Source organism: Bison bison, unplaced genomic scaffold (assembly GCF_000754665.1).
Source record: "Bison bison bison isolate TAMUID 2011002044 unplaced genomic scaffold, Bison_UMD1.0 scf7180017864341, whole genome shotgun sequence".
NCBI lineage: Eukaryota > Metazoa > Chordata > Mammalia > Artiodactyla > Bovidae > Bison > Bison bison.
Genome location: NW_011494913.1, coordinates 6,269,588 through 6,290,472, shown reverse-complemented (window position 1 = coordinate 6,290,472; position 20,885 = coordinate 6,269,588). Strand labels below are relative to the sequence as shown.

At 39.8% G+C, this 20,885-nt stretch overlaps 1 protein-coding gene across 1 annotated transcript in view; it reads left to right on the top strand.

Annotated features, from left to right (window-relative positions):
- The window catches only part of PARG (poly (ADP-ribose) glycohydrolase), a 111,802-nt gene that overhangs the window by 71,834 nt on the left and 19,083 nt on the right, over nucleotides 1-20,885 (top strand). The window contains exons 14-16 of the mRNA XM_010854515.1: nucleotides 4,708-4,855; nucleotides 13,823-13,901; nucleotides 15,304-15,412. Coding sequence (XP_010852817.1) covers nucleotides 4,708-4,855; nucleotides 13,823-13,901; nucleotides 15,304-15,412 — 336 coding nt within the window. The remainder of the gene's footprint in view (nucleotides 1-4,707; nucleotides 4,856-13,822; nucleotides 13,902-15,303; nucleotides 15,413-20,885) is intronic.

Here is a 20,885-nt window from a genome sequence, read left to right as displayed (position 1 = left end):
TCATTAATATTTGAATTGAACAGTTTAAGCAATGAGTGACCCAGTGTATAAAGACTTTATGTGTAGTAGGTAACTATTTCTAATCAGTAGACTAGTTTAATGAAAATTATTTTTCTATATCAGCTAAAGTTTTAATTTCGATTCATTATGCCAGAATATAAACCCAAATCTATATGATTCACTGTGGTGACTTATTTCAAAAATTTGTCCAGTCATATTTTTCAGTATTTTCTAAGTTCTTGTGTAATGAAAGAAGACTACTTTATCTTCTTCTGATTTCTCTCTTTTCACATGTATTTCTACACGTCAGAAGATTCATATTCTTGGGAATTTCCTGGTGGTCCTGTGGCTTCCACACTCTCAATGCAGGAGACCTGGGTTTGATCCCAGGTCAGGGAGCTGAATTCCACATGCTGTAGCTAAGACCCAGTGCAGCAAAATAAATAAATAATAAATATTTTAAAATTCATATTCTTGTTTCACTTTTGTAAGATAGGCCTCACAGTACCGTTTCATATAATTGCTTTAAAGAATACAAGTTTTAAGAAATCTTACACGATAGTCTGAAAGTATATGTGAAATCATAGGAAATCTTTGTATTCATCTTTGCACCCTGTTTTTGGCACCGACCTCCTAAAACCCTGTGATCTCCTGAGAGGTGAGAGCACTGGGAATCCCTTTCGTTCTAATATTTGGTCTCTGACCCCAGTTCCTAACTAAGAGTGTCTGAATCCCTTGAAATTTCCCAGTATGTCTTTTGTTCTAATAACACAACTCTTGGTGGCCTCCTGGGTACCTTCAGTATGCAGTCTGGTCACCAGAAAGACTAAGCCATGATTATAAGTTTGGGACTTTCTGCCCCACCTCCCATCCTCTGGGAAAGCGAGAGGAACTAGAGACTCAGTTAATGATTGGTCATGCGAATGTGTTGAAGGCTTCCATAAAAATTTTCGAAGTACAGGATTTGGAGAGCGTTGGCATTGGTGAATGTGTGGAAGTACTGGGAGAAGACTTGCCTGGAAAGGGTGTGGGATCTCTGTGCCCCTCCCGTGTGCCTTGCCCTGGCATCTACATCCGGCTGTTCATCTGTGTGTGTGCTTAGTCGCTCAGTCATGTCTGACTCTTTGCAACCCCATGGCCTGTAGCCCGCCAGATTCCTCTGTCCATGGGGATTCTCCAGGCAAGAATACTGGAGTGGGTTGCCATGCCCTCCTCCAGGGGAGGAGGGATCCACCCAGGGATCAAACCCTGTTCTCCCATGTTGCAGGCAGATTCTTTTCCATCTTAGCTACCATGGAAGCCCTGTTCATCTGTATCCTTTACAATAAATCAGTAAGTGAAAGTGTTACCCTGAATTCTGTGAGCTATTCTAGCAAGTCATCAAACCTTGGAAGGGGGTAATGGGAACTCTAATTAATAGCTGGTGAATTAGAAGTACTGGTGTCAGTCTGTGGCTTGAAATTGGCATCTAAACTGGGGCAGTCTTGTAGGACTGAATCCTTAGCCTGTGGGATCATTCACTGACTCCTGGTAGAGAGTGTCAGAACTGAATTGGATTGTAGGACATCCAGCTGGTTGTTGCAGAATTGTGGGAAATCCATGCATCTGGTGTCAGAAGTGTCGTGAGTGTGGTAGTAGTGTGAGAGTAAAGAAGAGACCCAGGAGTGAGTTCTTCCTATACAGTATAGAAGTCTCTGTTACATTACTTACTGAATTCTGGATTTTTCATTGTATATGACTGTGTATGTACACAAGTTTGGTGTGTATGTGTAATCTCAGTTCAGTTCAGTCACTCAGTCATGTCCGACTCTTTGTGACCCCATGGACTGCAGCACACCAGGCTTCCCTGTCCACCAACTCCCGGAGTTTACTCAAACTCATGTCCATTGAGTTGGTGATGCCATCCAACAATCTCATCCTCTGTCGTCCCTTCTCCTCCCATCTTCGATCTTTCCCAGCATCAGGGTCTTTTCCAATGAGTCAGTTCTTTGCATCAGTTGGCCAGAGTACTGGAGTTTCAGCTTTAGCATCAGTCCTTCCAGTGAATATTCAGGACTGATTTCCTTTAAGATTGACTGGTTAGATCTCCTTGCAGTCCAAGGGACTCTCAAGAGTCTTCTCCAACCCCACAGTTCAGAAGCACCAATTCTTCGGTGCTCAGCTTTCTTTATAGTCCAACTCTCACATCCATACATGACCACTGGAAAAACCATAGCTTTGACTAGATGGACTTTTGTTGGTAATGTCTCTGCTTTTTAATATACTGTCTAGGTTGGTCAAAGCTTTTCTTCCAAGGAGCAAGCGTCTTTTAATTTCATGGCTGCAGTCACCATCTGCAGTGATTTTGGAGCCCCCAAAAATAAAGTCTGACACTGTTTCCCCATCTATTTCCCATGAAGTGATGGGACCAGATGCCATGATCTTCGTTTTCTGATTGTTGAGTTTTAAGCCAACTTTTTCACTCTCCTCTTTCATTTTCATCAGAGGCTCTTTAGTTCTTCTTCGCTTTCTGCCATAAGGGTGGTGTCATCTGCATATCTGAGGTTATTGATATTTCTCCCGGCAGTCTTGATTCCAGCTTGTGCTTCCTCCAGCCCAGCATATCTCATGATGTACTCTGCATATAAGTTAAATAAGGGTGACAATATACAGCCTTGACGTACTCCTTTCCTGATTTGGAACCAGCCTGTTGTTCCATGTCCAGTTCTAACTGTTGCTTCCTGACCTGCACACAGAACTCCTCAAACAGAATAAGACAGAGTTAGAAGCCGTTTCTTACATGTTGCCCCATAGAGCCTGGCATACTGTTGGGGACAATAGTAAGTTTAAGACAAATAATCCTGGCAGGCTGAGTTTGCTTTCTCTCATTGTTGTTCAGTTGCCAAGTCATATCCAACTCTTCGCAACCCCGTGGACTGCAGCCAGCCAGGCTTCCCTGTCCTTCTCTATCTCCTAGAGTTCACTTTCTCTTGAGGATTGTCTAACCCACCCACCTTTATTAGTAGGAACCTGGGGATCCCATCATAGTGCTTCCTAGAAAACTTACATGTAATTTTAAACTAAATTTCAAGTATTAATTTCTGGTTAAACTAAAATTTTTTTATCTTCATTTTTCCTCCCTTAGGTGTATTAAAACAAAAAGTTTGTAATATTTATGCAGTTTGGGGCTTGTGATTAAATTTAGAAGGAAGAAATCTTTGTCCCTTAAAAAGTTATTATACTGTGTATAATAGAGTATAATAGGTTCATCCTAGAGCCTAGTATACAGGGTGAACTAAGTCAGAAAAAGAAAAACAAGTGTCATACACTAACACATATACATGGAATTTAGAAAGATGGTCCTGATGAAATTATTTGCAGGGCACCAGTGGAAACGTCCTCTGTGCATGGGGTTTTCCAGGCAAGAGTACTGGAGCGGGGTGCCATCGCCTTCTCCGAGTGGAAAAGCAGACATAGAGAACAGACTTACGGACACGGGTGGAGGGTGGGCAGGAAGGAGAGGGTGGGGTATATGGAGAAAGTAACATGGAAACTTATATTACCATATGTAAAATAGATAGCCAGTGGGAATTTGCTGTGTGGCTCAGGGAATTCAAACCAGGGCTCTGTAGCCTAGAGGGGTGGGGTGGGGAGGGAGGTGAGAGGGCAGTTCAAGAGGGAGGGGCCATATGTATGCCTATGGCTGATTCGAGTTAAGGTTTGGCAGAATCCAACATAAGTCTGTGAAGCAGCTATCTTCAATTTAAAAATAAATTAAGTTTTTAAAAAGAAAAAAAAAAGAAATTACTCACAAAAGGTTACTTCCTAAACTTTTCAAATCTTTAAGGACAAGGGTTTGATTGCCATTTTATATAAAACAAGTACAGGCTATGCACCTTGAAGACATCATGGGTTCAGTTCCAGACTATCACAATAAAGCAAGTCTCATGAATTTTTTTGTTTCCAATGTTTATAAAAGTTATGTTTACACTATACTGTGGTCTTCTAAGTGTCCAGCAGCACTGATGTCTAAGGCAATGTACATGCCTTAATTAAAAAGTACTTCTTGCTAAAAAAAGTCCAACCATCATCTGAGTCTTCAGCAAGTCATAATCTTTTTGCTGGTTGAGGGTTTGAAATATTGCAGGGATTACCAAAATATGACACAAAGTGAGCAAATGCTATTGGATAAATGGCACCAAGAGCCTTCCTTGGCGCAGGGTTGATACAAACATTCAGTTTGTTTTAAAAAAAAAAAAAATTGCAATATCTGTGAAGTACTATAAAGCAAAGCGCAATAAGATGAGACATGTTTGTGTGATTATATTTATGTCATATGAAGTACATAAACGGAAATTGAGTAGTGAATGGTACAGAAATGACCTTAAAACCTTTCCAGATAAAACCTCCCTTGATTTGTAGCCCTTGGAGCACAAATAAGGTTTCTAAACAAGAGCCCATATGATTACATTGAGGCTTTTGCCTAAAAGCTCTGTATTCTAAGTTCATTCTAAGGTTTTGGAATCCAAAGAAATATTCAGAGATGCTAACTGCAGTGAAGTGGAAAGAGTGCAGTCAACCATAATCCAGTATCCCTGGGAAGGTTGATAATTTGGGGATTGATTTATATGGGGAAGGAAAGGAAGGGCAGAGCTTAGAGGGAGTACTCCTTAATCATAAATGTAGGTATTTAGAGCAGCATTTAACATGTCACGTTTTCCCAAATAGGTGGATTTTGCAAACCGTTTCGTTGGGGGTGGTGTGACCAGTGCAGGACTCGTGCAAGAAGAAATCCGCTTTTTAATCAACCCTGAGTTGATTGTTTCACGGCTCTTCACTGAGGTGCTGGATCACAATGAATGTCTTATCATCACAGGTTAGTTCTGAGACATCTGGACAATGGGATGGTTCTCCGTCTATGACGATCATGAAGACCAGAGGCCACTCAGTTATAGCTTTTCTTTTCCGTGGGCATTAGTCCCATTAAAAAAAACTTTTTATTTTGTATTGGGGTATAGCCAATTAACAATGTTGTGATAGTTTCTGGTGAACAACAAAGGAATTAGTCTTAATATTTTATTTCATTAATTTATACTTGGTTTTTTTTAATTGTTTCATTTTCATAATCTTGAGTGAGATATTTTATCCCCGCATGTTCTTTCTTGGTTTCTTTATCTGAAGAACAAGGGTAAAAATGGTTCAGTTACTCTCTAGTTTGAAATTTTTATGATATAGTACCCTCAAAAAAAAGATAGTGATTTGTCTTTGAGCAGGAACCCTATTACTGTCCTTTTATTGCACCTCCAGAGTGACCCATTGTGCTTCGGTATGAACACACTAAGTAGGAAACAGGTGCAGTTTGAAGAGGGGCAGTACAACAGTGAGCTTTGTAGCAGGGAATAAATCAGTGACCTTATGTTTATTCTGATTTCTAATCTGAAGAGAAAAAGTATGATTATCATAGTGCCTATTTGACTTATGTTAACATGGGAGGAGAAAAGATGGAAACACAGTCAAATTTATACTTACAGGCCTATTACCAGGATTTACAGCATTTTCCTTAAGTTTCTCTAGATTGTAATAGTGCTGTGTCAGAGTATTTGCTTGTGTATAAGCTATCAAAAAAAATGATGGTTAACTCATAACTCTTAAGAAACTCTTGATCAGCCACTGTAGGGAAGTTAAGGCTTTTTTATTCAGGTCCCTAAAAGCGTGTACTTTGTCGCGTCCAACTGTTTGCAACCCTGTGGACTGTGGCCCACCAGGCTCCTCTGTCCATGGAATTTTCCAGGCAAGAATACTGGAGTGGGTTGCCGTTTCCTTCTCCAGGGGATCTTCCTGACCCGGGGATTGAACCCGCGTTTCTTGTGTCTCTTGTGTTGGCAGCAAGATTCTTTACCACTGTACCACCTAGGAAGCCCACCTAACAGAACACTCCCATGTAAAAGCCATAACCAGCCATCAGTTGCTGATGCCTTTTTTCTTTCTGCAGAAGAAGATTCATTTCCTCTTTCAGTCTATTCCCACTTTGAGATTAGTGCAGCAGACTAACAGACTAAGTGTAGAAGAATTTGGTTGATTGTCATTCTCAAAGATTACAGTGGGATGAAAACCGTCTCCTGTTAGTTCTATCAAATGTATAACTCAGCTAGTCCCTCTACTAAGAGGTATGTGACGGGACTAAGACTCTGGGGCCACACTGTTTACCTCAGATACATTTGTAGGCAGCCTACAGGGATGTACCTAAATTTTGTCCCTTATGTTCTGCTTTCAGGATTTCCTCTTTGTCTTGCAGCTGTTCCATGATGTGTGTATCTCTTTGACTTTATCCTATTTGGATTCATTGAATGTCTTCAATGTTTATATAAATTTGGTACATTTTTGGCCATTATATCTTTAAGTATTTTTTGTGTCCCTTTCTCTCCTCTCTCTTTCTAGGACTCCTATTATGCACGTGTTGGTTCAGTTCAGTTCAGTCGCTCAGTCGTGTCCGACTCTGCGACCCCGTGGACTGCAGCACGCCAGGCTTTCCTGTCCATCACCAACTCTCGGAGCTTGCTCAAACTCAGGTCCATCGAGTTGGTGATGCCACCCAGCCATCTCATCCTCTGTCTCCCTGCTCCTCCTGCCTTCAGTCTTTCCCAGCGTCAGGGTCTTTTCCAGTCAGTCATCTCTTCACATCAGGTGGCCAGAGTTGGAGTTCAGTTGCTACCTTTGGTGATAGCCCATTGGTCTCTGAACTCTGTTCATTTTTCTTCATTCTTTTTGTTTCTGAAAACTGGATAATTTTAATTGACTATCTTTGAGTTCACTGACTCCTCCTTCTGCCATCTCTAATCTGTTTTTTAATCCTTTCAGTGAAATGTTTATTCCAGGTATTATACTCTTCAACTATAGAATTTCTATTTGATTCTTATCTCTATTGAGATTCTCTATTTGTGACGCATTGTTCTCATATTTTCATTTAGTTATTTAGACATAATTTTCTCTAGGTTGTTTTTTTTTTTTTTTTTAACATATTTAAAACATTGGACTTAAAGTTTCTGTTTAGTAAGTCCAGCATCTGAGCTTCTCAGGGACAGTTACTCATGAATACTTTTGTTCCCTGAATATGGACCCAACTTGCTTGTTTATTTGCATGTCTCAATTTTTTTGAAAACTGCACGTTTTAAATGTGGCAACTCTTGGAATCAGATTTTCTCTTTTCCTCATGGTTTGTTTTTGTTGCTGTTTGTTTAGTGACTTTCCTAATACTGTGAAATCTGTATTTCATGTGTGGTCACTAAAGTCTCTGGATGGTTAGATTAGCGGTTAGCTAATGATTAGACGGAGACTTCTTTAAATGCCTAGAACCTATAAGTCACTCATTCTTTGCCAGAGGGCTCTATGTTTTTGTTGGGGCTCACCTTCACCACTCTACCAGGCAGTTGACACTTCTTCCTGCTTGCATGGAGCTTCAAGATCAGAGTGAGGCTTGTTATCAAGATAAACACAACTTACTGTGTTTACCAATATTCAGTCAATTTGTCTTTAATAAACTTCTCAGACTGCTGCAAGCCTTTGGTTAATTCCTACAGTTCAGAAAAAGATGATTCTCACAAGTTCACCAGTGTTCTTATTATTTTTATGGATAAGGAATTCTGTGAGGTTTTCATGTTGTCATTTTCGCTGATGTGTCCTGATCTTTTAGAACTGCTTGTAGGTGAAAGGGTTTTCAACAAGTTATTCCACACCTTTTAGGTAATGCTATATTATTTTTTATAATATCCTTGTGATTCTGCTGTTTTGGTGAGGTAAGGCAAAAAATAAAAATTGTTGATTGAGTTTGTGGAAAGTTTAGAATGAAACTTCAGCAAAGAAATTTCTTCTTTGACAGAAACGCAGCTATAACCTGAAGTTAATAACCTGAAGCATTTCATCCAGTATTCTGAGGTTGATCCAAAATGCACTAAAAGAGAAAGATAAAACCCTTTTATTCTCAGCACTGTCTCAACTCACACACTGGTTGTCTGTCTGCATTTGTTGTGTATTATGTATGCAGAGAAGAAGGATGCAGTTAGAAGTTATTAGGGGACAAAGTGTAAGGAAGTACAGAACAAAAAAAATTAAGCTGTCGTAAATTCATTGTTGGGCTTTTGAATACTTTGAATATTGGTCTCAGACTGTTTTAGAGGGTGCTGAAGGTCTGGAATGTGATTGTCTCCAGTATTTGGGTGTATCAAATAATACTCTTAAAAGATTTTTAATTTTTAGCTGTTAAGCTAGGTTTGAACTGAAGACTCAGAACAAAATATTCCATCCATATTTAAAGATGAATTTGTGAAAGATGTGTTAGAGTGCAGGGCATTTAAGCTCAGAGCTGATTGTTTCATTTCCTTCACTTCTGTCGTACTAGAGAAGTAGTCTCTTGTCATTTCCCATTAATGTTCCTCTAAATAAAAGATGTAATTTCCCTGCGACTAGTAAAACATAAGATTTTTTTTCTTTTTTGAGGATAGTTTCTCTCCAGTCTAAAAAAGCTTCATCACTCTGGAGTTATATCTGGTCTAATTTACCTGCAGCCATTGTAAAATTGATGGAATATTGCAGATCCATGACTCACCTTCACATCTGTAATTACCTCAGGCTAAGGACACCCGGGGTGACTTCAACTCAGCATTTTCCCCATATCCACTTAACTCTATTTTAGTGCCTTCTAATTAATATCTGTGATGTGATGTTCCCTTAATGGAAATGGCCATTTCATCATCTATTTGATGTTGGATTTCTGCCATCTCCCTTCTTTGGAGACTCTTAACCATGTACTGCAATCTATCTGCCTGATCAATTCCATTCCTTCAATGATTCATCCAGGCTCAGTGAGCTAATGGCTGTGACTGTGCTGCCTGAATCTGTAGAAGAGTTTGAGAAATTGGAAATAAATTAAATTTATCATCATTGTGGGGCATCTGGTTGGTATCAGACTTTTAAATGAATATGAAACAGGTCATGCAAACAGGCAAATACTTTTATCCAGACAGTGTTATTCCTCTACTTGCTGTAATTCTCCCTGGAGCAGTCATGAGTTAAAACCTTTCAATAAGTATGGATAGAGGGAAGGAATTAAAAACTCTGATCTTCCCCCTGCTTTGCTTTTCCCCTAATGTTCCCCCAGAACATCCAGTAAATAGCTTCGGTACTAAAAGGTTTTACTGTGGTGCTGTGATATTGTTTTGATATTTCTGTGAGAACATAAAGAAGATGCCTAGACATCTTACACTGAGCAGAATGTTGGTATGCTTAATATAAAACCTGCCCTCTAGTGAATCGCATTGTCGTAAACATCACAGGTCCCTGTATCTTTGTGAGTATCAGCAGAACTGATAGAAGGACAAAGGTGGACCCCTTGTTCATAGTACTGGTACTTCTCATTGAGCAACACTAGAGGTGCCCATCGCCACAAAACGGCCCTCAGTTCAGTTCAGTCGCTCAGTCATGTCTGACTCTGTGACCCCATGAATCGCAGCACGCCAGGCCTCCCTGTCCATCACCAACTCCCGGAGTTCACTCAAACTCACGTCCATTGAGTCGGTGATGCCATCCAGCCATCTCACCCTCTGTCGTCCCCTTCTCCTCCTGCCCCCAATCCCTCCCAGCATCAGAGTCTTTTCCAATAAGTCAACTCTTCGCATGAGGTGGCCAAAGTACTGGAGTTTCAGCTTTACCATCATTCCTTCCAAAGAACACCCAGGACCAATCCCCTTTAGAATGGACTGGTTGGATCTCCTTGCAGTCCAAGGGACTCTCAAGAGTCTTCTCCAACACCACAGTTCAAAAGCATCAATTCTTTGGCGCTCAGCTTTCTTCACAGTCCAACTCTCACATCCATACATGATTACTGGAAAAACCATACCCTTGACTAGACGGACCTTTGCTGGCAAAGTAATGTCTCTGCTTTTGAATATGCTATCTAGGTTGGTCAGCCCTACATCATTACTAATGACACCAGCTCATTGGGAAAGATCCAAATTCATTTGGAGTTTGGCTTTTCTTAATTTTTGTTAGTCATGGGAATGAAAGGCAAGAGTGTTCTTTCTGCTGCATAATCACCACTGTTTTAATGATACTAATAAAATTGGGGTAGATGGTTTTTGAATAAACCTTCTTGCTAGGGGCATAACCCATTAGTAAGTAGAATTTCTTTAATCTCCAATTATTTTTTGCTGTTCTCATCATAAATTTTCATTACTAGTAAAAGAAAATAAGAATTTTTCTTACTACTAAATCTAAAACTCATAAAGTTGTAATAAGCTCTTGAAAAGATTTAAATGGGTTCCTTAAGTTTTTAACTTAGGTGAAGATTTATCTTTGAGCATGAAGTCTTAAGGCTATCCCTAGGGAGAGCTATCACAAAGGTCATTCAGACTTTTGTCTCTTCTTTGCTGTTATCACTGTTTACCTTTGCATTTTCAGAAAAGTTTATCAATAAATTTAAATTTTAAACAAGCTAAGGGCAGTTGTCTTTCAGAACAAACAACATAGTTGTGAAAGGTGTTTACTTAGAAAACTCAGGATTTAATTTGTTGAGAGCAAAAGCATCTGTATGTACATTTTTGATTTCCCAAACCTGAAGGAAATAAAGTTAACTTTTGTTTCTCTTAGGAAAGAAGACAGAAACCATTCTAAAATGCAATAGAAATTGATCATTGGTACTTTATATTTTTCAACCACTTTTAAAAAGACAGGTGTTTGTTTTCTGTAATTAAGAGGTCAGAGTAGGCATCATTATTATTATTATTATTGCTAAGAATAATGAACAGATTTGTGCACTGCAGGGCCAAAGACAGAAGGAGGTTGTTCTCATCTCTCGATTTCCAGTCAGGCCAGTAGACCGGGCTTCTCCCAGCCTTGCGTGAATGGAGTCAGATGTCTCGGCCTCTCTAGCACGTGTGTCTGCGTGCTCAGTCGTGTCCAGCACTCTGTGACTGCCAGGCTCCTCTGTCACTTTACAATATTGTGGTGGTTTTTGCCATACATCAACGTGAGCCAACCCCTGGTATAGTTGTTTACCTTGAGTTTTGGAAGTGCTTTATATATTTTAGATAAGTCTTTTATCAGGTACAAGAAATAAATCTTTTCATTATCTTCAATGACTTTTGAAAAACAAAAGTTTCTAATTTTGAAGTCCAGTTTATTAATTCGGGGTTTTGGGTTTTGTTTTGTTTTGGAGGGTTTTTTAAAAAATTCTTTCTGATTTGATTACTGTAGTTTTATAATAATTTGTGAAATCAGTGTGAGCCCTCCAGCTTTGTTCTTCTTCGGAGTTGTTTGTTGAATTTATCTACAAAAAAGGTTCTTAAAATTTTTAAAAATAATTTTATTTATTTACTTCTGTGTTGTGGCTGCGCTGGGTGCTCGTTGCTTTGCGCGTGAATTTATTTAGAATTTTAAAAGTACTTTTATTTATTTTCTTCCGTGTTGCGGCTGCGCTGGGTGCTCGTGGCTTTGCGCATGCTTTCTCCAGCTGTGGAGTGTGGGGCCTCGCGTCGGTGGCGGTGCCTGGGCTTCTCACTGTGGCAGCTTCTCTCATGGTGGAGCAGGGCTTCTAGGCACACAGGCTTCAGTAGTTGCGACTCACCGGCTTAGCTGCTCCACAGCCTGTGGAAATCTTAGACCAGGGATCAAACCTGTGTCCCCTGTATTGGCAGGCGGATTCATACCCACTGCACCACCAGGGCAGTCCTAGAATTTTAATTAAGACTGTTTTGAATCTACAGATCAATTTGGGAAGATTTGACTTTTTAAAAAAAATTGTATTGAATAGTTTTAACATGGTGTTAATTTCCTTTGTACAGCACAGTGACTAAGTGGTGTGTGTATATAGTCTCTTCATATCCTTTTCCATTACGGTTTGTCACGGGATACTGAATACAGTTCCCTCTGCTCTACAGAAGGACCTTGTTGTTCCTCCGCACTTTATAAATGGTTTTCCTTTCCTGTTCCCAAACTTCAGTCCTTCTCGCCCCTACTCCCACTCCCCCTTGGCAACCACAGCCTGTCCTCTGTGTCTGCGTCTGTTTATGTTTTGTGAAAGTGTTCATTTGTGCCGCGTTTTATATTCCACGTATAAGTGGTATCGTGTGGTGTCTTTCTCTTCTGTCTTGCTGTGCTTGGTGTGATAATCTCTAGGCCCATTCGTGTTACTGCAAGTGACATCACTTCACTCTTTTGATGGCTCAGTCATGTTTCAGTGTGTGTGTGCTGGGGGCGGGGCGTCTTCTTTTCTCAGTTCATCTGTCAGTGAGCACTGCGGTTGTGTCCACGTCTTGGCTGTTGTAATCAGTGCTGCTGTGAACGTAAGGGTGCATGTATCTCTTCTTTGAATACGCTTGTCACACATTCTTTAAACTGGGACACTTTCTCAACCTTGTGTTTGTTCACCTTGATATTTTTAAAATATATAAGCCAGTTACTTGGTAGAATCTCTCTTTATGGGGGTTGCCCAGTGTTTTTTCATAACTAGATTCAGTTTATTCATTTTGGTAGGAACCGCATGGAAGTATGGCTTCCCTGATAGCTCAGTTGGTAAAGAATTCACCTGCAGTGCAGGAGACCCCAGTTTGATTCCTGAGTCAGGAAGATCTGCTCAAGAAGGGATAGGCTACCCACTCCTGTATTCTTGGGCTTCCCTTAAGGCTCAGCTGGTAAAGAATCTGCCTGCAATGCAGGAGACCTGGGTTCAATCCCTGGGTTGGGAAGGTCCCCTGGAGGAGGGCATGAGAACCTACTCCAGTATTCTGGCCTGGAGAATTCCATGGACTGTGTAGTCCATGGGGTCGCAAAGAGTTAGATACAACTGAGTGACTTTCACTTTGCCACTGAAGTATATCTTTTGAAGAGAAAAGTAACACCGTAAAATCCACATACAACTTACATGTGTAGGTAACTTACAAGTTAGCCCTTCGAATACATGTTTCCTTCACTTAAGGGGACCACATCTATGGATTCAGTCAACTGCAGATTGTGTAGTACTGTAACATTTACCATTGAAAAAATCTACAGTGTAAGGGCACCCATGCAGCTCACACTCACGTTGTTCAGGAGTCAAGTGTACTAAGAGTACCATTAGTCTTAGTTCTCAATGTTGTCTTGTTTCTCTTCTTTTTTATATGTAAAAAGTATTGTCTTGCTCAAGGTTTTCAGCTTTTAATTTTACTGTTTGTTGATTCTTATCAGTTATTGAGTTGACCATAGAAGTTGGAGTGAGCTTACTTAGTTAACTAGTAGAACACTGTAGACACCATCCTTGCTGATACGTTCAGGTCCCATGAATTAGAAGCCTGTGTTAAATGCCAAGCTTGGTACCTGTTATTATCAGATGTTAATTATGCTTTTCTCCCTTCCTGTCTTCTCATGCATAATATCCTGGTTTTACAAAGCCCTTTGAAGTATTTTGCCTATTGATAGGCAAATCCTAAATTTAATCTTATTGGTACTTTTCTTAGGGAATGTTTTTATATAAAATTTATTTTCTCAACAATGCAAATTAAATATTACCATCAGATTGCAGACACTGAAGACAGTGGTCTTTTGTAAAACACTATCTTTATATACTCATAAAAGGAAAAATGAATATGACAGACTATTTTATTTTCTTTGTTGATTGGACCATTCATTCACTGTATGTTAAATATTGTGGTTGCTTCTGGAAGCATCATTTTTTTCTTCATGTGAAATAATAAGTCATTAAGACTTGTGGAGTTTTTTATCTGTTTGTGTGTTTCTTAACAGAGACCCTTTAGAAGGTGTAGTTTTTAAGAAATATTTTTTCTGAAAAATAATAGTGGCAGATTATTTGTTTCAGGTACTGAGCAGTACAGTGAATACACAGGCTATGCCGAAACATACCGCTGGGCCCGGAGCCATGAAGACAGGAGCGAAAGGTGAGTTCGTTTTACTTTATATCACATGGCCAAAAGCTAAGGAATGTGGGCTTGACCCTGGTACATTCTGTCTTCCATCTACTCTTACTTGAGAAATATAACTTTCTTCTTAGATTCAGTAGTACAGGTTCACTAGTAGTTAAAACAGATTCACCATCTCTGTATACTCAGAGAAGAACAGAGAAAGAAAAGCCAAATATCTAAACCAAGACCAGGAAAGGCACAACTCTCTACAGGTGTCTCTGCAGCTAATTGTAAGCGTCCACTGAAGGTTAACTTCCAACAACACACTTATTTCGAGTGGATTCTAATGGCAACTTACAGCCTTTGAACAGCCTTTTTAGTTGTCCTTAACTTCTGTGAGATTAGGTAAGTGGGGGAAACCTACGCTGGGACAGTTTGCCTGATGCCACAGAACGGTTGCGAGCAGAACCCATGGAGAACTTTGCTGCTGCTGTCTCTGGTTTCTTATTGCAATACGTTCTTAGACTTTGACATTTTTGCTTCCCCAGGGGCAAATTTTTATTGAAAACGTGTGTGTGGCAAATGTGTGTGTATTTCAGTGGGAAGAGCCATTGTAGCAGAAAGAATCAGCCACCGGCCTTGTAGCCATACAGCCTTACTCTTTGTAATGTCCCAAGTCCAGTTGCTAGTCTTTCTTTGTTTTGGGTAAAATATATGGCTGCAACAGTCACTAAGGTGGATTTTTAATTCTTTATAATTATTTACAGACTAGCATGAAGGCTTCTGTTGCTGTTGTTCAGTGTGAAGCATTGATGGGAATATCATTATATGCATGTTTATAAAGAGATGCATATTTAGAATTTCATGTTTCCAAAATCACCATCTCATCCAACTTTTCTTGTCTCCACAGGCAAATTGTTATTGTTTTCTTTGCCTTTTTAAAAATAATTTTGTGCACTCAGCAGTTGAAGGTAGCAGGTAGAATTTTGTAATGAATTGTTACACTTTTTTTCCCACAGCACTTGACTCCTTGGGACTAGTGTTTGGACAATATATGGCGATGTTACAAACTCAGTGATTTAGAGCAGTTCTTCCAGAACAGAGGAAAGAGCTCTTGTCCAGATACAAAGGCCAGGTCTTTAGTGATGGGGGGAAAACAAAGAACTAAATCCCTTTGGTTTGACCACCAAATCTTTTAACCTCGAAGACTCACTGTGAATGATGTATCTGTTTACAGTATGGTCTGTCTTTTCATTTTACTGCTTAATGCTTGGTACTCCACAATACGTGTGCCTTGGACTTCCTGATTTGCTGAGACATAAAGCCATTGGTTGGTTGGTTTGTAACGTATTAGCCCTTGGAGGTCTCCGACCCTGCCCTGGCGGGCTTGTCTGCTGAGTGCCTTTGCCCGCTCCTCCCACCCCGTGTCCTGCCCCAGGGACGACTGGCAGAGGCGCAGCACTGAGATCGTCGCCATCGACGCCCTCCACTTCAGACGCTACCTCGACCAGTTTGTGCCCGAGAAGATCAGACGGGAGCTTAACAAGGCCAGTGACCTTATTTCTTTGTTCATCTGGCAGCGGTGTCTATCTGCTGCCATTTTATTAATGCTGAAATTAATGCTTTCTGGTAATTCCTGCAGTGTCAGGGCGTCTGCCCACAGCGCTCCCGATTTAATGGGTCTGTCAGCTTGGACAGGATGTACTTTCCATTTTGTAATTGTTTGATTACTGATGCCAGATAGACTGTTGCTTGATATTAAGCCCCACACATGCATTTATCTCATCAAGTACATTTAGCTGCTTTGGAACATTATCATTTTAAAACGATATAGAAATGAATGAACCTTGAAAGTTTTTTCAGACCTAACCAGTGACACTTCTCTGCAAGGTATGCTGTCAGGATTAAAGCAGATAAGCCATGAAAGTCAAGTCATTGTTGTTCTCATATTGGTAAGAGTCATGTAAATTATTTATTTGGTAATTTGACATATTTATGACGGAATATATGGCTTTCTGTGCTTAGTTTTATCTCCTGTAATCATTTTATTTTTTTATTATGTTACAGAAATATAAAAATGAGCTAGACCTATTGTTAGTTCAAGTTTTTACTAGTTAACCATAATAAATAAACTAACATACAATAGCATTCTAATTCTATTCTCTAGGTAGATAGGGCCTTACCAAAACTGTTGCTTTTTGCTTTAGTTCCTCAAATTACTCTCACAGCCAAGACTGAGCCAATTCTGAAAACCATTGTTTAACTTGCATGAATAGGATTTGGTCATGAAGCTCATTATTAAGATAAGGTTTTTGGTTTTGCGTGGCTCCCACGTGCCAGTCCCTACACAGACTTTGGTAATGAGAGCCGACTGGGCGTACCATGGGAGGGGGTTGGGAGTGCTGTTGGACTGGCGTGTGGGCCTCAGAAGATCATCTTCGCATCTTTTCCCTGGGTCTGACCACAGGAATGGCCTCTGTGTGGTGCTCTGCTAATCCCAGCTCAAGTACCTGGTAATTTCATATTGTTGTCAGTAAAATAACCAAATAATCCAGAAAGGCGTTTACTATGCTTAAGACTTAGGGGACATTTCCAATATAATTACATTTGCTATCTTATATCCTAGTGTACTTGAGAATCTAATTTGCTGTTGAACATATTTTTAAAATATACAATTAGGTTATTTTAACATTTGAAGTTCTCAAAGGAATCCCATAAAAAGTTTGAAGAGTAAATGCATTATTTTCCAAAATTGAACTTACATACAGATTCCATTTTACTTTAATTCCTCAGAAAAGGTGTCCAGAAAGACTGTTCTTTGATATGTCAACAGTTATAATTTCTCTTTTATATGACTCATGATACTAAGGAATATCTTTTAGGTACCTTTTAAACGTGAGCCTGCTTTCACTGTCTAAACCCTTGCCTTAAAGCAGTTGTTTCCAAGCACATGGTGTTTTTATTACATAGCATATCAAGTAGAATGAGATTTATATTCAGCTTTTCATCAAAAGTGTTTGTGACTGTGTCACATGGTCATTGATAGTAGAAGACATTTATAATCAGTGGGTGTGGGGGTCCTAGGATACCAGGGAGCCCTAATGCAATCTAGTATCCTTATAAGAAGAGATTAGGTCATACAAAAAAAAAATTAGGAGTGCATGCGCACAGAATGAATCCCATGTATGGGTCTACATGCAGGTGACCGTCTGCACGCCGAGGAGAGGGGTCTCAAAAGAAACCAAGCATGTTAACACCCTGACCTTGAACTTCTAGTCTCCTAAACTGAGAAAAGTAATGTCTGTTGTTTTACTCGCATAGTCTGTGTGGTACTTTGTTATGGCAAGAAATATATGGAAAGTTTAGAGAGACGTGTATGAAAAGGAAATGTATGTAACCATTATTGTACATTAACACACATTTCAAGGTTCTTTTTTTTATGGATAATATTTATCCATAAATAAATATTTATGGATAAATAAAAGCACAAATACTTTCCTGCAGGAGCTGGATCATTCACTTTTACAAATATAACCCTGGACATAAATAAATATTCTCATTTTAATTCCCTATGGCTAACCGATGACACCACGACTTGGAGAGCATAGTAAATTAAATGTTTTACATCTCACTGTGTTTTGTAAACTTAGGTTTAAAGCAGAACTCTATATTAAATCACCTCAGAGATAACTTGTACAGTGCTTTTTTTTTTTTTTTTTTTGTATGCCAGAAAGAAACTAGACAGAATCAGAAAAACTCCATTTCTCCAAATGAAGCAATAGACCAGTTTTCCCGTCAGAAGTCAGTGTGGGTCCCTGAACTCTGGGGCTTGCTGAAGTCACTGTGGGTCTCTGAACTCTGGGGCTTGCTGAAGTCAGTGTGGGTCTCTGAACTCTGAGGGCTTGCTACTTTTAGGCAGTACTCAGCTTCCCGGGTGGTGCAGTGGTGACGAGTCTGCCTGCCAGGGTAGGAGACGTGGGTTGAGTCCCTGGGTTGGGAAGATTCCCCTGGAGGAGGAAATGGCAATCTGCTCCTATATTCTTGCCTGGAAAATTCCATGGACAGAGGAGCCTAGTGGACTATAGGCCATGGGGTTGCAGAGAATCAGACTAAACTGAGCGACTGAGGACATACACACACAACAGATAACAATTGAAGGGCAGTCCCACAAAGCGCTTTTTCATCTCTGGAAACAACTGACTCTACCCAGGCTCCTCCCAGCCTGTTGGACCCACATCATGACTGAGGAGAAGAGTCGGTTTTTAAAGCGACGGGTCAGACTCCTTGCATCTGACTAATACTGTGAAGCGTGCTTTAAACCTGTGAAAGGTCAGCTAGGTAGCATTCTCTAGGAGAACTGTCTTTGGATTGGAAAGATTTATGACTCCAGGTTGTAAAAGTGGCAAATAGCTCAGCAAAGGAAGAAAGAAATCATCTGTGGAAAGTTGTGTTTAGCCGTGTTAGACTCAATCCAATAAGATTAAGTAACGAATATATTCCATGGAGTCATCTGGATCAGAAATTTAACAAACTGAGGAGACCATCTGGGCAGGAAATCACCATTTACCTTTTAAAAACTAATGTATTGATTTTGTTGTTTTTGTTATTATCACCAAATTCAGGACAGGATTGTTACAGTGCTTGGTTAACAAAACCGAGCAGTCCTTGCTGTTGCTAGTTCAAAGAAGTTCAACATCTGATCATTTATAATTCTGTGTTACTTTACTTTTCAGGAATATTGGTTCAAAATGTATCATTTTTAGTGAGTTTTCCCTTCAGTTTCTCAATGTATAGAATCAGAATAACCATAGAAATATAAAATCTAATCTCTGACTTCACACATGGGAAATCTAAGGTCTAAATGATGTTTTCATTTTATATTGCAACTTGAAAAGGCAATGTCTATTTACTAAGGTTACAGTTATTTTAAAGACAAAAAAATCATCTATAATTTTACCTTTCAAATAATTGTTTTCATTTTTGTAGGACTTTCCACACAAATGTTAAGTTTCATATAAATGTGTTCAAAAGTAATATAAATATTGTATTTATTTAATTTATCCATAATTTTATTTTTCAAACTTTCTAATGATCTTCATAATAATATGTTTAATGGCCATAAAATTAGTTGGGTTGAATATGAGGACTTAGCTGATATACTAAGACTTAGCTATTAGTTTCTTAACTAAACTAATAGGTGGTCCCAGGGTTCTCTATTATATGCAGTGTAGTAAACATCTTTGAGGAGCTGCCCTGCTGGCTCAGATGGTAAAGAATCTGCCTGCAGTGCAGGAGACCTGCATTCAGTCCCTGGGTTGGGAAAATCCCTTGGAGAAGAGAATGGCTACCCACTCCAGTATCGTTGCCTGGAGAATCCCACGGACAGAGGAGCCTGGCAAGCTACAGTCCATGGGGTCGCAAAGAATCAGACATGAATGAGCAACTAACGCTTTCACTTTAAACATCTTTGTACAGTTGTTATTTAATCAAATAAAAGAAATGTACAAAGAAGAAATTTATAAAATTGTTACTGAATCTAAGGATAATTTTAAGACTTAATATTACTTTATTCTCTTCTAAAAGGTTCTTTAGTTCAGTTCAGTTGCTCAGTCGTGTCTGGCTCTTCGACCCCTTGGACTGCAGCATGCCAGGCCTCCCTGTCCTTCACCAACTCCCAGAGTTTACTCAAACTCATGTCCATTGAGTTGGTGATGCCATCCAACCATCTCATCCTCTGTCATCCCCTTTTCCTCCCGCTTTCAATCTTTCCCAGCATCAGGGTCTTTCCAGTGAGTCAGATCTTTACATCAAGTGGTCAAAGTATTAGAGTTTCAGCTTCAGCATCAGTCCTTCCAGTGAATACTCAGGACTGATTTCCTTTAGGATGGACTGGTTGGATCTCCTTGCAGTCCACGGGACTCTCAAGTCTTCTCCAACACCACAGTTCAGAAGCATCAATTCTTCGGTGCTCGGCTTTCTTTATAGTCCAGATATCACATCCATACATGACTACTGGAAAAACCATAGCTTTGACTAGACGAACCTTTGTTGGCAAAGTAATGTCCCTGCTTTTTAGTATGCTGTCTAGGTTGGTCCTAACTTTCCTTCCAAGGAGCAAGCATCTTTTAATTTCATGGCTGCAGTCACCATCTGCAGTGATTTTGGAGCCCCCAAAAGTAAAGTCTGTCATTGTTTCCATTGTTTCCCCATCTATTGCCATGAAGTGATGGGACCAGATGCCATGATCTTCGTTTCCTGATTGTTAAGTTTTAAGCAACTTTTTCACTCTCCTCTTCCACTTTCATAAGAGGCTCTTTAGTTCTTCTTCGCTTTCTGCCCTAAGGGTGGTGTCATCTGCATATCTGAGGTTATTGATATTTCTCTTGGCAATCTTGATTCCAGCTTGTGCTTCATCCAGCCCAGCATTTCTCATGATGTACTCTGCATATAAGTTAAATAAGCAGGGTGACAATATACAGCCTTGACATACTCCTTTCCTGATTTGGAACCAGTCTGTTGTTCCATGTCCAGTTCTAGCTGTTGCTTCTTGACCTGCATACAGATTTCTCAGGAGGCAGGTCGGGTGGTCTGGTATTCCCATCTCTTGAAGAATTTTCCAGAGCTTATTGTGATCCACACAGTCAAAGGCTTTGGCATAGTCAATAAATCAGAAATAGATGTTTTTCTGGAACTCTCGCTTTTTTGATGATCCAGCACATATTGGCAATTTGATCTCTGGTTCCTCTGCCTTTTCTAAATCCATCGTGAACATCTGGAAGTTCACGGTTCACATACTGTTGTAGCCTGGCTTGGAGAATTTTGAGCATTACTTTGCTAGTGTGTGAGATGAGTGCAATTGTGTGGTAGTTTGAACAATCTTTGTCATTGCCTTTCTTTGGGATTGGAATGAAAACCGACCTTTTCCAGTCCTGTGGCCATTGCTGAGTTTTCCAAATTTGCTGGCATATTGAGTGCAGCACTTTCACAGCATCATCTTTCAGGATTTGAAATAGCTCAACT